At 42.7% G+C, this 16,236-nt stretch overlaps 1 protein-coding gene across 4 annotated transcripts in view; it reads right to left on the bottom strand.

The window, feature by feature from the left end:
* Positions 1–257: 257 nt before the first annotated feature.
* The window catches only part of HGF (hepatocyte growth factor), a 212,316-nt gene continuing 196,337 nt past the window's right edge, over positions 258–16,236 (bottom strand). For 3 of the 4 annotated variants that reach the window (XM_029616760.1, XM_029616759.1, XM_029616762.1), the window contains 3 exons: positions 11,564–11,670; positions 10,545–10,690; positions 258–725 (listed from right to left, as the gene is read on the bottom strand). In XM_029616760.1, coding sequence (XP_029472620.1) covers positions 546–725; positions 10,545–10,690; positions 11,564–11,670 — 433 coding nt within the window. In that variant the 3' untranslated portion in view covers positions 258–545. The remainder of the gene's footprint in view (positions 726–10,544; positions 10,691–11,563; positions 11,671–16,236) is intronic. The other variant, XM_029616761.1, reaches the window with a different exon arrangement.

The following is a 16,236-nucleotide window of genomic DNA, read 5'->3' on the forward strand; positions in this document are numbered from 1 at the left end:
CCCCTGATTGATGTTCAGGCCAAGCTTTTAAAATTCACCTCTAAATGCTTTTGATAATCAGAGCCACAGTGTGCACTATTCAGACTAAAGTGCACTCTCTTTCTGAAACATAGAAACCAAAAATAAAATGTGGGAAAACATTAATAATAATAATAAAAATCATCCACCAAATAATAGGACAACATTTTTTTGGCCTGCATACCCTTAATAAATGAAAACATAGTTCATGAACTAGATAAGCAGCATAAATGAGCCCCTAGGAAAAAAAAAATTATATATTTTTGAAATATGTATCATGCAGAAAATGTATCTTTACAGTTTTGTTCACCTATTCAAGTATCTTCAGGAGTTAAAAATGTCCACACTTACATAAACTGTAACTCATGTAAAAACAACAAAGTCACAAACATTACAAAACAACCATAAATATCACTAATGGAACAATATACAACTATTGAGGAGGTGATTTAGAGGTTTATAAATTATACATTGATTCCGTAGAGTTTGAGGTCTTTGTGTGTCTGGGGTAGCTTTAGTCCAAGTGCTCAGCTGTTACTCTGGAACTTGTATGTCAGGATAACTTTATGGATCCACTTTCCAAAATAGGCCACTCTCACAAATATTCCAGGTCGGTCTGACGTGGCACAACCACGACCTGGAATAATGACGCCCTGTATCAGTTTTATTTTATCTTCTTCACAGACCAAGGGGCCACCATAATCACCCTATGAAAATGAAAAGTAAATTATTATTGCATGGAAATAATGGTCATAACTATCAGGCATTCCTACCTGCAGTGTTAATGAAAATAAAACAGTCAATATTGAAGAACAGTAAATTGCTAAACCATAAACAGACTTCTATTCTGTAAAATTTGCAGGTACACAAAATGTATTTGTAGTTCTAAATACGAAAGGGATAGAACTGAATATTCCTGTGCCAATTGGAATATCTTTCTTTTATCAAGTTAAATAATGTAGCTGACGAAGTATCTCCAAATGTTTAAGCATTTATACATCTCAGACTTTGCACAAAAGAGGCAATAATAATGTCACTGCAAAACTTGACTGCACTTGTCTACTGAGTATCACAATATCAGGTGCATCTCACCAAATAATAATTATTTAATCGTTTCATTTAACTACATTTATTAGTCGCCCCTCTAGAGACAGTCCGGGGTGGGGTACAAAAGAAAACTTATAAATATATTCAAGCACAGACCACAAGACAAACTTTCAAAGATCAAAAGCAGGAGTGGAACAAGTAAATAGGCTCCAGCCACTGAAAAGCTTCCTTAAATAAATGGTTTTTCAGGAGTTTCTTATCACAGTTCTTTAATAACAACATGGTAGGACTGTTCAGAAATGGGCAACTAAACGAGACAGACTATTTTGTTTTATAATTTTATTTTAGATTTAAAAAGCTTCTGTTAAGTGAAAAAATGCAATGTATTGATTGGGCAGGGCATGGCCTTGCACTGTATTGTCTGCAAGTTGTTGGCATTCTTTGGGTGGAGGCATTGGCGGGAATCAGACACTAAGGTATGACCTCATTTTTAGTTATTTGGGGGGTAGGGAATCAGGCTTGCATCACCTAACTGGATATATTCTGAATATAGTCACTTAAAGCTAAAGTTGTCCAATTACATGTACCTAGATAATTTCAGAGCTGCTTTCCACAAGACTAGACTTATAGGATCATTCATCAATCCACATTAGGGTCTCATCGCACGATAAATGGGATCTAACGCATGAAAGAAGTGCAATATTTATCATGTCACACATTCGTATTTAAAATTGATCATGAGTATGCAAAACCAGAAAAATTATGCAAATGAGGGACGTCTACCACATTTTGCAGAAAAATATCACATGCTAATGCCAGATTTAATGTGGAATAAAAGAACACCTTTTTAAATTTGTGGTAGGGTACAAAAAAAGCTTTTATCGCACATCAATGCCCATGATCATGGATCACAGATAATATCGCAAGCTTGTTACTTAGCCTGTCTTCCTAAAGCTAAAATGATAAGGGCAAGGGCAGTAGTAGTGGGATACTGGCTGCTTCAGACTGCTCAACAACAACTACTACTACTGCAACAAGCAAGGGAGTTTCCAACGACTGCTAGGGAAGTACATTCACCAGAGCCAGATCTGCTGGCCCTGCCACACAGGAAGGCATGCAGGCAGTATAGGGAGCACAACTTTTATCCCTGCATCAAATTGCTAGGAATGCTAGAGGACCAAGTAGTTATTAGAGATGAGCTTAGTTTTTCCGTGTCGGGTTGGATTTTGGTTCGGGCACTTCGTTGAAAAATGTCGTTTTTCCGCTGGTCATTTTTCGGCGGCACAAATCGGAGAAAACGAGTCGGAAAACGAATTGTGGAAAAAAAACGAATTGGGAAAAAAAATGTTGGAAAATCCCACCCCAACCCTTCAATTTTACTTTATTACAAACCCCCCACCATGCCGATCCTTCCCCAAGACTTACTAAAAGCCCTGGTGGTCCAGCAGGGTCCTGCGAGCGATGTCTCTCTCGGGCCGTCGGGCCTACCACAAATCAGTATTCAAAATGGCGCCGGTGCCCTTTACCCTTACTATGTCACAGGGGCTACTGGTGCCGTTGGTCGGCCCCATGGTAGGAGCACAAGATGCCTAATTCATGATAAAAGAATGCACATCTCTAGTTGTTATGAGTTATCGCCTCAGCTCTCAGGCTATCATGGAATTATATTAAGATCTAAGAGAGGTTCTGGTTCTGGTCACAGAGAGTTCCCACACTACAACAGGCCTCACAAAACTATTGTGCACCCTGCATTTAATGGCATCTGAATCATTCCAAACATCAATCAGTATAGTCAGGGAAATGTCCCAAATGTATTTTTTCCTGCTGTTTGGACCAGGTCATAACAGCTAAATGTATCCTCATTAATTATTACATAAGATTCCCTCATGAAAGGCAGGACTTGCTGGACTTGAAGAGATGTTTTTATACCATTGCCAACTTTCCAAATGTCATGGGAGCTATTGACTGCACTAATGTAGCCATCATCCCATCCCATGTCAGAGAGGAGATCCACCGCAACAGAAAACTCTTCCACTCCATCAGTGTGCAAGTGGTCTGTGATGCTTGACTGCACATCCTTGATGTAGTCACCAGGTGCCTGGGAGTTTGTCATGATTCCTTTTTGCTTAGGCAATCTGGCCTGTTTGATCAGTTTGAAGATGGCCACTACAGTGATGGCGCCGATTGCCTTTGCCCTCACTATGTCACAGGGGCCGACCATCAGTATCTGTGACATAGTGAGGGCAAAGGCGATCGGCGCCATTTTGAGTATTGGCATCGGACGGCCGGCGTGCAGGAGGCTGCTCCCGGACCTCTGCTGGACTTTTGGCAAGTCTTGTAGGGGTCAGGAGGCCCCCACAAGCTGGCCAAAAGTCCCTGGGGGTCCAACGGGGGTCCCAGAGTGACCTCCTGCACTCCGGCCGTCCGATGCCGGTACTCAAAATGGTGCCGATAGCCTTTGCCCATATTATGTCATGGGGGCTACCGGTGCCATTGGTCAGCCCCTGTCACATGGTAGGAACACAAGATGGCGCCGATGGCCATGTGACAGGGGCTGACCAATGGCACCGGTAGCCCCTGTGACAAAGGCTATCGGCGCCATGATGAAACCAGCACCGAGGGTGTGAGTGCAGGGGATGGCTCCCGGATCCCCCGCTGGACCACCAGGGAATTTTAGTAAGTCTTGGGGGGGTTCAGGAGGGTGGGGGGTTTGTTTCAATTTTTATTTAGGTGGCTGTATAATTCGGCGAAGATTCGTGTATTCGTGGGGAATCGCGATACGTTTCGCTTCCCCACGAATACTACGAATAGTGCAATATACGTTGCGGATCGCCAATACGGTGAAAACTAATGCACCCCCCTAGCATAGGCAGTCTGAGGTGAGAGCCAGGAAATCTGCATACATGTACCTACACGCCAGGGCACGCACCCAGGTCCAATGCGGCATAACACACACTCGCAACCTAGGTGTCCTCATTGATAACCACCTCACTTTCAAACCATTTATTAACTCTATCATAAAGGACTGCTACTTTAAGCTACAAACGATAAAAAAACTCAGACCATTACTTCAATTTTCTGACGTTCGCACACTTTTTCAGTCTATTATCCTGTCTAAAATAGACTACTGTAACGCACTCCTCCTTGGCATCCCTTCAACACATACCAAACCATTACAACTTTTACAAAACGCCGCTGCACGTATACTGACAAACTCAAAAAGAAGAGTCCACATTACTCTCACACTTATCGAGCTCCACTGGCTCCCAATACCCTCCCGAATACTTTACAAAGCGCTCTCCCTCATCCATAAAAGTCTGATAAACGCTAACTTCAACTGGATCAACCCTCCCCTCCTCCCCCGTACTTCTAAGAGACCTACACGCCCAGCCCTACAAGGAACCCTCTGTAATCAATCAAATCAATCAAACTCTCATCTACCATGAGCAGAGCATTTTCTCTAGCTGGCCCCACTATATGGAACTCCTTGCCGCCTGAATTACGCATTGAGACCTCTACCCCTAAATTTAAAAAAAAACTCAAAACTTGGCTGTTCCAACAAGCTTACTCCCTTCCCCCCCTCCCACGCATAAAAATCTCCAACAACAAGCGAGTAACAATCCGAGTAGCTGAACTGTTACCCATCCGCCGAATATGATTAAGAATGCTGTAAATATACTGTATATTGTTGTTAGATTATTATATATACTGTACATTGTTGTTATTTTATTATATATACTGTACATTGTAGTTATTTTATTATAGTTCCATGTATTCATATTTACTCAGTTAATCGACTGTTACTTGTAAGGGCCCCGCCCAAAAGTTAATTATTTGATGTAAACCGATACGATGTGCAAACGGTTATCGGTATAGAAGAGACTTTAAATAAATAAATAAATAAAATAAATAAATAACATTCCTTCGGCTATGGAGGAGATGTAAGGTGAAAAAATTAAAAAATAAACCAAGCATCCCTGAGGAGCTTAAAGTGTCTGTCTGGGGTAATGGGGGGGAGTGCAGTCTGGTGGATGAACTGGTGAAACTGGTCATAGTTCTCGGCTCATACCGTGTGCGCCCACTTGTAAAATACTTATATGCGTGATGTTATAATATTGCCACATCCCTGAGCTCGCACCAACACACACACACGTCAAATAAGTGTTCACATGCCCATTTGAAAGTTACTGTTTTAGACAGTGAGCCTTCTGGGGATAGGAAAAATACCTATAGTACCTAAATGCCATCCGCTTTGAAGTTTTAAAAAGCAGAATATAAAAAAATAAAAATAAATGCTGCATAAATCAATTTAATGAGCAGGTCAGCAAGCAAGCACAAGCTTGGCTTTTCCACCAAGTCTTTAATGCCAAACTTGTCAGCTTTGGAAACCTGCACTGAAATACTGCAATAGCCAGTGCAGGTTCACCACTTTGACTACCTGAAATGTTGCAAAAACATAGCATTTGGGTTGAGATGCTTTTGTGTATTTATTTATCTGAAGTAGTCATTAATATTAATTTAAAGTTTAGTCATAATGTTGTGCATTTTATTCTATGACAAGCTGCAAATAATCTTGGATTATGTGTTGCCCTTTCCCTTGCTGTACCCCACCTGGGGACATTTCTTATTAATAAATCCAAATAATAAATAAATGCATCAGTAAATAGTAACATTGGCACCAGATGCAAAACCACTTGTACAAGCTTCCCAGATTCAGCAGCTCACAGAAATATCCAATAGCTCAACAGAAAGCTCCCCAGCATTGACTCACTGTTCCTACTGATTTCCAAAACAGGGAGAAGAAGGTGTTGCGTGCGCAGCCTTCAGGGGCCGGTGGTGTGGGCTCGGCCTGCATCACTTGGCTCTTGGGAGAGCGGAACCCTTGGGCCACAGGGCGGCTCAGGTCGGGACATGAGTTGCACCCGTGGTGAGGTGTGTGTGCAGGAATGGGCGTCACAGGAGCAGAGCTGGACAGAGCTGGGAACACAGGTCTACAATGTAGGTCTCTGGCTAGGACTAGGAACTTGGAACTCTTGTGGAGGATGTCTTGGAGCTTGGGACTTGGAACATGGAGATGAAGACTTGGAACTTGGAATGTAGACTTAGGACAAGGAAGGCGAATCCCTCAGGCACCCTACACAGCACATAGGACTGGTCGTGGACCACACTGAAGACTCAGGCGAGGAACAAGACAGAGGCGGGGATGAGCAAGACCCTCAGGTGCCATACACAGCATGTGGGGCTGGTCACAGACCACACTGTCCCCTTTGCACCCTACACAGCCAGATGTCCTCATGGGCAGTGACCAGCCATCGTGGCGAGCTCAGGAAGTCTCATAGCACAGGGTAGTGGAAACCCCTAGGATCCTCCAGAGTCAGAACTAGGAACAGATAAAAGCAGGGAATCTCCAGAGGCATGGGTCCCACCGGACCTGGAGCATTAGGACCGGGACAACATCAAAGGGAGACAAGGGACATCACAGGACGAGGACACTCAGACCTCTAGGAACTAGGAACTTGGAACTAGGAACATCTTAAAACATCTTGGAACGGACTGCAGAACTTGGAATGGACCGCAGGATTTGGACATAGAACAGACCACGGGATCTGTACTCACAGACGTCCAGACTAGGAGCAGACATCGGGAGCTGGACTCACGGATGTCCGGGCTTGGAACAGACATCAAGACCCAGACTCAGATACAGACATCAGGATCCGAACTCAGGAACAGACATCAGGACCCGGACTCAGGAATCAGACATCAGGACCCGGACTCAGGAACAGGACATCAGATAAAGAGACGTCTTCAGGGGCATCTGAGCTGATGCGAAGACAAAGCTGGAATGAAGCAGGGCCCTCTTATAGAGCTGAGAGGGCAACTTCCTGGGAGGAGCTTCTAGGAGGACCACACCTCTCTGTCCCTTTAAGAAGGGAAGAGAGCCATGGGCCTGCTCCCTAGGAGGAGCATGAACAGGAAGTTCAGAACCCTGGACAGTGGCGTCCCTGCCGCTGTGCAGGGAGGAGACGGAGCGGAGGAAGCAGGTCTCTGGGCAGGCTCCGATGACGTTGGCAGGGTCCTGCTTCATTGAGGAGGAGAAGGCTGGGTCACAGGCAGGCCCCGACGAGGGAAGCGGCCTCCCGGTGAGGCAAAGACATGCCGACAAGATGGCAGCTGGGCCGCAGGAGCACCCGGCGTCGGCCGCCTCAAGCGAGGCCCCGGCTTCAGTTGCGGCCTCCGGACCACAAAGGGCAGCACAGGGCCATGGAGGTAAGGTCCTGTCTGCATGAAGCACGGACAGGGGCGTAACAGAAGGTGCATTGAGTGGCAAATTGCTTAATGCCTAACCCTATCTATCAGTTTGACTGTTCTACAGTAAGGCAACCACCAGGGATGTACAATCCTCAATTTTTCATTTTGGTTCATTTTTTTGTTTTAGAGATTTTCTTTTTTTGGAATGTTTAATTTTTTTTGTTAAGTTTGTTTACCAAACCAAACAACCCTATTAAACACTTAAAAAGCCCCAAACAAGAAAACCTGAACTGTGCTCCTCTCACATGTTTAAATTTGCCAGGGATGGGAAGGTCCCACCTCAGCCCTCACTTACCCCCTTACAAGGACAGGAGCTATGCCCACTTCCTCCAGCCTAGCTGCCAGTCCTTTAAAAATGGTACCATCTGCCTGGAGGATGGCACCAAAATGATGTTACTTTGGTGTCCACCTCTGGCGCATCCAGCACCATTATGATGTACGTTTATACAAATAAATAACATTTCTCAAACTTTACCAAACTGGCCTCTTTATCTTGTAGAATAGATATTAAAAATATGACAACCCTTTTGACTTTGTATCAAATATTTTTCAATGAATAAATTAGTTATAATTTTCAGGTGCAGTACAGGTCACTAAGAAATGACAGTTGCGGAAATCTATGGGATTTTTGTGGTTGAAGCTATATAAATAAGTTTTTGTGGATTCAGAGACCTACACAGTTTAGGATGTCCTATAGTGAGTTAGAAAACTTTCCAGGATCCATTGAAAAGTTCTGAAATGTGGTCAGACCCTCAGTGAGAGTTCTCCACCCTCGTTTCCTTCACATAATAAACCTTTAGATCTGAAAACTCTTTGAGGGTAATTTCCAAACTGCCCACATAGCAGGAAAGTTGGAGTTTGTGTTATACATGCAGACTTTATTCAGTATTTTCAATGCAAACTTATGAGCATTAATTCACTTTGAAAATCCTCAGATATCGGCCAAATACATGTAGACGTTCGCTTGTATAAAGTTATACTTGTTCTCCAAGGGTGAAACTTATATGGGGTAACTTTTAATTTTAAAAATCAAAAACTGTGCCTGTAAGTTGCGGCTCAACTCCACTCTGCCCCCACCTCTTTGCAGTTTGATAATTTTATGCACACAATGCTCCGAGTACATGCATAAAATCTGGTTTTATGCACAGAAACAGCTTTGAAAATTACCCTCATTATACCTTTAAACTATGATTTGGATGTGGCAAAATCTAAAAGACTTTAAATAAATCAAATTGCAAAAAATCATATCTGGTTTGCAACAAAACTGAACATTTCTTAATTAGTATATAAATTTATGTAAAGAAATAGTAAATCATTTGATAATAGTGAGTGCTTTGTGGCCTACATAGTCTCTTGAACATAAGAACATAAGAAATTGCCATTCTGGGTCAGTCCAATGGTCCTTCAAGCCCAGTATCCTGTTTCCAACAGTGACCAATCCAAGGGGGTCATTTATCAAAATGCTATAAGGTGTTTTGCATGTGTTAAGGGCTTATTGCATCTGAAAATGCCTTTAACACATGTGATAGCATCATATTGTATGGTGTGTTTTGCAGATGCTGGTTTTGGAAGTTCCCAGAGTGTCAACCTAGCTATCAGGAACCTTAGGAGAGAGAGAGAAAAAAAGACTAAGACTAGCCATAATGTCTGCACCCTAGATAGGTATTTATATCTCTATGGGAGGCCCACCTAGTAACTCGAGGTGAGGTTTAGGTATAAGTGTAGGGGGTTTGGGGCCACTTTGACATTCAAAGTGAGACGTACGAACAGAACAGTGCTCTCTTGTGAACATTTGATGACCCTCGGAGTGAGGAAACTCACCCAAAGATGAGATTTGTGCAAAGTTCTCTCAACCTAGCGTGATGTTACCTAGATAGAGAGTCCATCAAGCTAGGTTGAGAGAACACTGCACAAATCTCATCTTTGGGTGAGTTTCCTCTCTCCGAAGGTCATCAAATCTTCACAAGAGACCACTGCTCTGTTCGTACGTCTCACTTTGAATGTCAAAGTGGCTCCTAACCCCCTACAGTAATACCTAAACCTCACCTCGAGTTACTAGGTGGGCCTCCTATAGAGAGATAAATACCTATCTAGGGAGAGGACATCATGGCTCTTCACATAGGTATTAGCACAAATTGCGATAAAGTGCCTATTATTTATTTATTTTATTTAACAGCTTTTCTATACCGGTATTCGTGTGAACATCATATCGGTTTACATCAAACAAAAGTTAGAAATTACATCGAAGAGGTATTAGGCAATTTTAACAAAATTGCCTAATTCGTCATGGGTCAGGGGCCCCGAACCCCGAAACTTATTTTCCCCAAACTACGAGGAAAATTAGTTTTTCAGGTTTGTACGGGGGGAGAGGCACATTTTATTTCTTTAAATAAAAAACCACCCCAAGCATTACAATTTACTGTAATACAACACCCCCCCCCCCCCATCTCGATCCCTCCCCAAGACTTACTAACATCCCTGGTGGTCCAGCTGTCAGGCTTTCCGGCCTGCCTTGCATCAAAATGGCGCCGATAGCCTTTGACCTACTATGTCACAGGGGCTACCGGTGCCATTGGTCAGCCCCTGTCACATGGCCATCGGCGACATCTTGTATTCCTACCTTGTGACAGGGGATGATCAATGGCACCGGTAGCCCCTGTGACATAGTAAGGGAAAGGCTATCGGCACCATTTTGATTACTGGCAGCTGATGGCCTGAGTGCAGGAGATTGCTCCTGGACCCCCGCTGGACCACCAGGGACTTTTGGCAAATCTTGGGGTCAGCAGGGTGGGGGGTTGTAGTTAATTAAATTTAAAGGGTTGGGATGGGGGTTTTTTTGGGAAACGAATACATACGTAACTAATGAACGGATCGGGGTCCCCTGAAAATGGATGCGGGTCCCGATGAATACGAATCCGTCCCTGCTGCACATCCCTATTGGTCAGCCTTGTTTCCATTTGCCCTTAATAGCCTGCCACTACAGTCTTTACAGAATGCTAAAGGCAGCTTACAGGAATTTAAATGCATATTTTACAATTCATAACAAAAAAGAAATGAACATATAAATCATAATAACACCATTCATAAAATAGAAATTCGTACCCTACTACCTTTTCTGGTTTCTTTAACTCTCCTCTGTACTAAGGATGATTCCTGGTCACTGTGCTTACCTCACAGGTGCTTGCTCGATCACTTTCACTCTTTGCGCAGATCTCAGACTCATTAACAACGATCTTCCCTTTGTGGTTCTCATTACACTTGTCATTTCCGATGGTCACCAAATTTGCTACTTGCAGGATACCATTGTAGTGATTTGCTGAAAGCAGGAGCAGTAATGATCAAACCAGATGCAGACCCAGGCTCCTGCTTTCTGATCCATTTACTCCAGATGTTAACAGGAGCTGACAAATATTAAAATGTCATAGAATTCTTGCCAAGAAGGACTAAGCCAATGAATTTGCAGCCTGGTAAAACCCATGCCATTGAGCAATGACGACAGACTGTACAGTCATGTGTAATAATATCTGACAGGCATCCTACTGATGCCTCTCGGCACTTTCATGAGTATTTCATGCCTCTCTATATAGCATAATGTGATTCGCTTCAGGCTGATCCTGTGTCTGTTACTCCTCTGTAAATGCTGATAGAGTAATGTACAAACTTACAATACTACAAACAAATAAATGAGCTAAAAAAAGTCATAGTAATAATGATATTTCAATAATATCCACAATACTAAGATTTATTTATTTATTTAATTTAAAAACTTTTATATACCGGTATTAGTATGCATACATCATACCGGTTTACAATGTAACTTTAAAGGTAGAAATTACAATGAACAGGGAGGGCGAACAAGGAGGAGTATACAAAGAGCAGGAGGTGGAGGAATTAAAGCAATAAATAAAAACTGCAAGATGGAAATCTTGACTATGCTAACATGAATATAAGAAGGTTTTGTCTTGGTTCTACTTTTTATCATAAATTCTCAGAAGAACCACAGATTCTTATTTCTGCATTGTCCAGATACTGAGTACTATTTCTATTTTATTAAACTGCCTCCTTCCGATGTCAGAAAGTAATAAAATAAAGAGTAAAATGCTGTACACACACCTGCCACTGGGGGCAGTGTATAAAACAACATCATACCAAACGTTTTCTCAATGAACTGTAAGATAAAATGGCTTACATCCTGTGTATCCCCACCCATAGACACTGCAAGCCGTTTTCTCTGGGGTGATGCAGCCATAATTTGGTAGTTTGATTGTGTTTACATAGTTATTCAGTATTGCCGATCTAACAAACAAAAAGAGAGAATAACAAGCACAATCATTATTTCCTGACAAACCTGATTCTTTATCTTACAATAGATTTATTTTATTGCCTAAGCTCTAAAATATGAGAAATTTAGGACTGGATAAAAATGAGGTTCAGGAAACCTGGCTTCAAATCCTGGTCAGGTTTTTCTGTTATCCTGGGCAACTGTGGCTGGAGACACTGCAGAAGTACTTTCACAGTCTCTGGGGAAGGGAATTCCAGACATTGCACAACAGTGACACCTATTGGCGAGGCCTAGGACCCAGTGTACTCAGCTTCTGGAGGAAGCCCATGGAATGGGCAATTTTCAAAGCCATTTACCCAGTTAAATTGCCCTTCCTGAATCCAACTAAATTATGTGATGGGTTGCACAGTATACATGTTTCTAGTCAGATTGTGGGGAGGTGCTACTGGGATCTTTACACAGATTCCAAAAATAATTTGTCTAGGCTGAAGAGGTTAGGGCTGTTCAGCTTCGAGAAGAGAATACCCCAAGCAGCAATCCTGGCCAATAGTATGGATACAACTCTTAGCTGAAAATGAGTGAATCTCCCAAGCACTGACAATCATCAGTCTAAGAATTCTCCAGATCTTCAATACTGAAAATGGTTGGGTCACAGCTGCATGAGTAGGAACCATCCATGTGCACGCTTTACCTTTCCTTCTGCATCAAAGGGCAAATGGAAAAAAAAGTTTCCTTGGCAGCTGTGCATAACGACTGCTCTGACTTTCTGGTAATTTGTTAAATCGCATGCTGGGGTTTTTCTTGATTTCTCCTTATTCCCTCACCAACATGGATTTTGTAAATGATTTAGTACAGAAACGCTCCTACTCTCATCTTATGATACAATTGTTCAAGGCTTTAACTCTAAAACTGACTATATCATGGTTTTATAGGAGATATCCACAGTCATCGATACTGTTGTTCACTCCATATTACTACTATCCAGACTACAATCCATTGGCATTTCCGGCACAGTTTTATGAGCATTAATTCATTTCAATTTGAAAATCCTCAGATATCTTCCAAATACATTTAGACGTTCGCTTGTGTAAAGTTATACTTGTTCTCCATGGGCGTAACTTATGTGGGGTAACTTTCATGTTTACTTTTAAAAATTGAAAACTGCAACTGTAAGTTGCGGCTCAACCCCACTCTGCCCCCACAGCAGATTAAAATTGTTTCAGTAAATTCAAAATAGTTCAGAATCACTTCAGCTGCTCCCCAAGGGTGAGCGTTACCTGCTATTTATGTAATTTGTATTTAGGCCCATTATGCAAAATTCTTGCTTGTTTAGGTGTTAATTTCAATATTTACACAAATGACACTCAATTCTATGTCCCATATGCCAATTCCTGGCCATATACTCTTTATCTAGTAATCTAGGAATAAATTCAGTAAAATGATATCTTGAGCATCATATATTACAACTGAACATTTCAAAAACTGAAATAATTTGTTATCTGAAGTTACGTCTCCATCTTATCCAATTCCAGATACATTTACTTTCATGAACCATTGGCAGAAAAGCTAAAATCCTTGGTATTATCATGGACTCCAACTTTTATCATGAAAAGTCATATTTTGGCCATAGTTAAATTATCATTTTACAAACTACATTTATTAAAACACATCAAACCATTGTTAGAACCTCAAGATTTCAGATTAGTATTGCAATCTCTCTTACTTAATTCTCTCTACTATTGCAAGTCTTTGTATCTTGGCCTCCCCACTACTCTTACCCACTCATTACAAGTTGTGCAAACCTCTGCTGCAAAGATACTAACTGGTTCAAGGCTTAGAGATCATATTTCACCTGTATTATCAATGTTGCACTGGCTTCCGATTTTCAGCAGACCCAATATAAAGTGTTTAAACAATTATCTATAACATCATCCAAAAGGACTCATCTGCCTGGCCAGCTTCAAATCTCCAATTATACAAGCTCTCCAGATGCCTATTAGAGGCTCCAGCTATTAAAGCTGCAAGACTAGACATCACCAGGAATAGAGTTATATCACCAGGAATAAAGTTATATCACGAGGAATAGAGTTATATCAGCAGGAATAGAGTTATATCACCAGGAATAGAGTTATATCACGAGGAATAGAGTTATATCAGCAGGAATAGAGTTATATCACGAGGAATAGAGTTATATCACCAGGAATAGTTATATCACCAGGAATAGAGTTATATCAACTGCTGCACCGCATCTATGGACTCTATCCCAGAGCAGTTGACATCTGCCTCCAACTTAAAATCTTTTAAAAAATTTTAGAAGACCTATCTTTTTTTCTCAGCTTTTAACATCTCATAAAGTGAACCACAAAGTATTGTTTAACGATTTGTTCGATCCAAGAAAAATAGAATCTTTTTATTTTTGTGTTCTTTATATTTATAATTTCTCCATTCTTTTACCTGTGTATGTATTATTGATGTAATCCAACTCAAACTACTAGTGTAATGTGCAGACCATAAATTGAAAATAATGTATCCTGTGATAAAGAGCTTATCTAATTTTGGGGTAGATTTTAAAAGAAGCGCGAGCGGCCTACATGTGCGTGCGCCAGGTAGCACGTGCACATGTATCCACGATTTATAACATGCGCGCGCTTGTTATAAAATCGGGGGTCGGCGCGCACAAGGAGATGCACAATTATGCACCTTGCTTGCGCCGAGCCGCGCTGCCTTCACCCGTTCCCTTCCCCCTAGCCTCATCTTCTCACCTCTTCCTGTCTTACGCGTGTAAATTCCCCGGATTTACGAGTGTAACATTTTTTAAATCCGGCCCTTTATGTTCTAGTCTACCTTTTCCATGTAGTACATTCCAATGCAGAAGCATGTCTGCAGTGCCGTACTTTGGAAGTGAAAAGGTTCTACCAATCGGTTGAAAACTGGTGGATGACATCCTGAGGTGAAACGTATCATTAATGAGGAGACGGCTTTATGTAAAGTCTAGTTTTCTGATATGGAATCTTTTAAAACCTTAAAAGACTATACCACTTGGGGATATTTAAACTATTCTCTGCTGACTTCATGTCTACGGGGTCAGCCAGTCATTGCTCAACTAACATATTTCAAACTCTTGTGACATGTCACAAACTTTCTTATTCACAGTAATAAGAATTTGTCTTTTATACTTCTTTTGTTGCTGAATATGATTTTTCTCTTATGGGACAGCAATGCAATTAGCTGTTACCAATTTAAAAAACAAACAAACCATAGGGGCGGATTTTCAGAGCCCTGCTCACGTAAATCCGCCCAAAACCGGGCGGATTTACGCGAGCAGGGCCCTGCGCGCCGGTGAGCCTATTTTACATAGGCTCACCGGCGCGCGCAGAACCCCGGGACTCGCGTAAGTCCCGGGATTTTCAGAGTGGGCGTGTCGGGAGGCGTGTCGGGGGGCGGGGCCGGAGCGTGCGGCGTTGCGGGGGCGTGTCGGCAGCGTTTTGGGGGCGGGTACGGGGGCGTGGCTACGGCCCGGGGGCGTGGCCGCGCCCTCCGTACCCGCCCCCAGGTCGCGGCCCGGCGCGCAGGAGGCCCGCTGGCGCGCGGGGTTTACGCCTCCCTCTGGGAGGCGTAAATCCCCCGACAAAGGTAGGATGGGGGTTTAGACAGGGCCGGGCGGGTGGGTTAGGTAGGGGAAGGGAGGGGAAGGTGAGGGGAGGGCAAAGGAAAGTTCCCTTCTAGGCCGCTCCGATTTCGGAGCGGCCTAGGAGGGAACGGGGGTAGGCTGCGCGGCTCGGCGCGCGCAGGCTATACGAAATCGATAGCCTTGCGCGCGCCGATCCAGGATTTTAGCCGATACGCGCCACTACGCGCGTATCTACTAAAATCCAGCGTACTTTTGTTTGCGCCTGGAGCGCAAACAAAAGTAGGCTGTTCGCGCTCGTCTGAAAATCTACCCCATAATGTATAGCAGCATAGTAATAATGGAAAATAAAGACCAAATGGTACATCCAGTCTGCCCAGCAATTTCCTTATGGTAGTAACTGCCACTTTCTGCAGGTTACTCCCATGTATTCTTGGTATAGTAACCACTGTTACATGCAGATTACCACAATGCGTTCCATCAAAGGTAATAACTGCCATTCTATGCAGGTTACCCTCATGCGTTCCATTAAAGGTAAGAACATAAGAACATGCCATACTGGGTCAGACCAAGGGTCCATCAAGCCCAGCATCCTGTTTCCAACAGTGGCCAATCCAGGCCATAACAACCTGGCAATTACCCAAACACTAAGAAGATCCCTTGCTAATGGCAGTGGCTATTTTCTAAGTCAACTTAATCAATAGCAGGTAATGGACTTCTTCTCCAAGAACTTATCCAATCCTTTTTTAAACACAGCTATACTAACTGCACTAACCACATCCTCTGGCAACAAATTCCAGAGTTTAATTGTGCGTTGAGTAAAAAAGAACTTTCTCCAATTAGTTTTAAGTGTGCCCCATGCTAACTTCATGGAGTGCCCCCTAGTCTTTCTATTATCCGAAAGAGTAAATAACTGATTCACATCTACCCATTCTAGACCTCTCATGATTTT

This window comes from Rhinatrema bivittatum, chromosome 9 (assembly GCF_901001135.1).
Source record: "Rhinatrema bivittatum chromosome 9, aRhiBiv1.1, whole genome shotgun sequence".
Lineage (NCBI taxonomy): Eukaryota > Metazoa > Chordata > Amphibia > Gymnophiona > Rhinatrematidae > Rhinatrema > Rhinatrema bivittatum.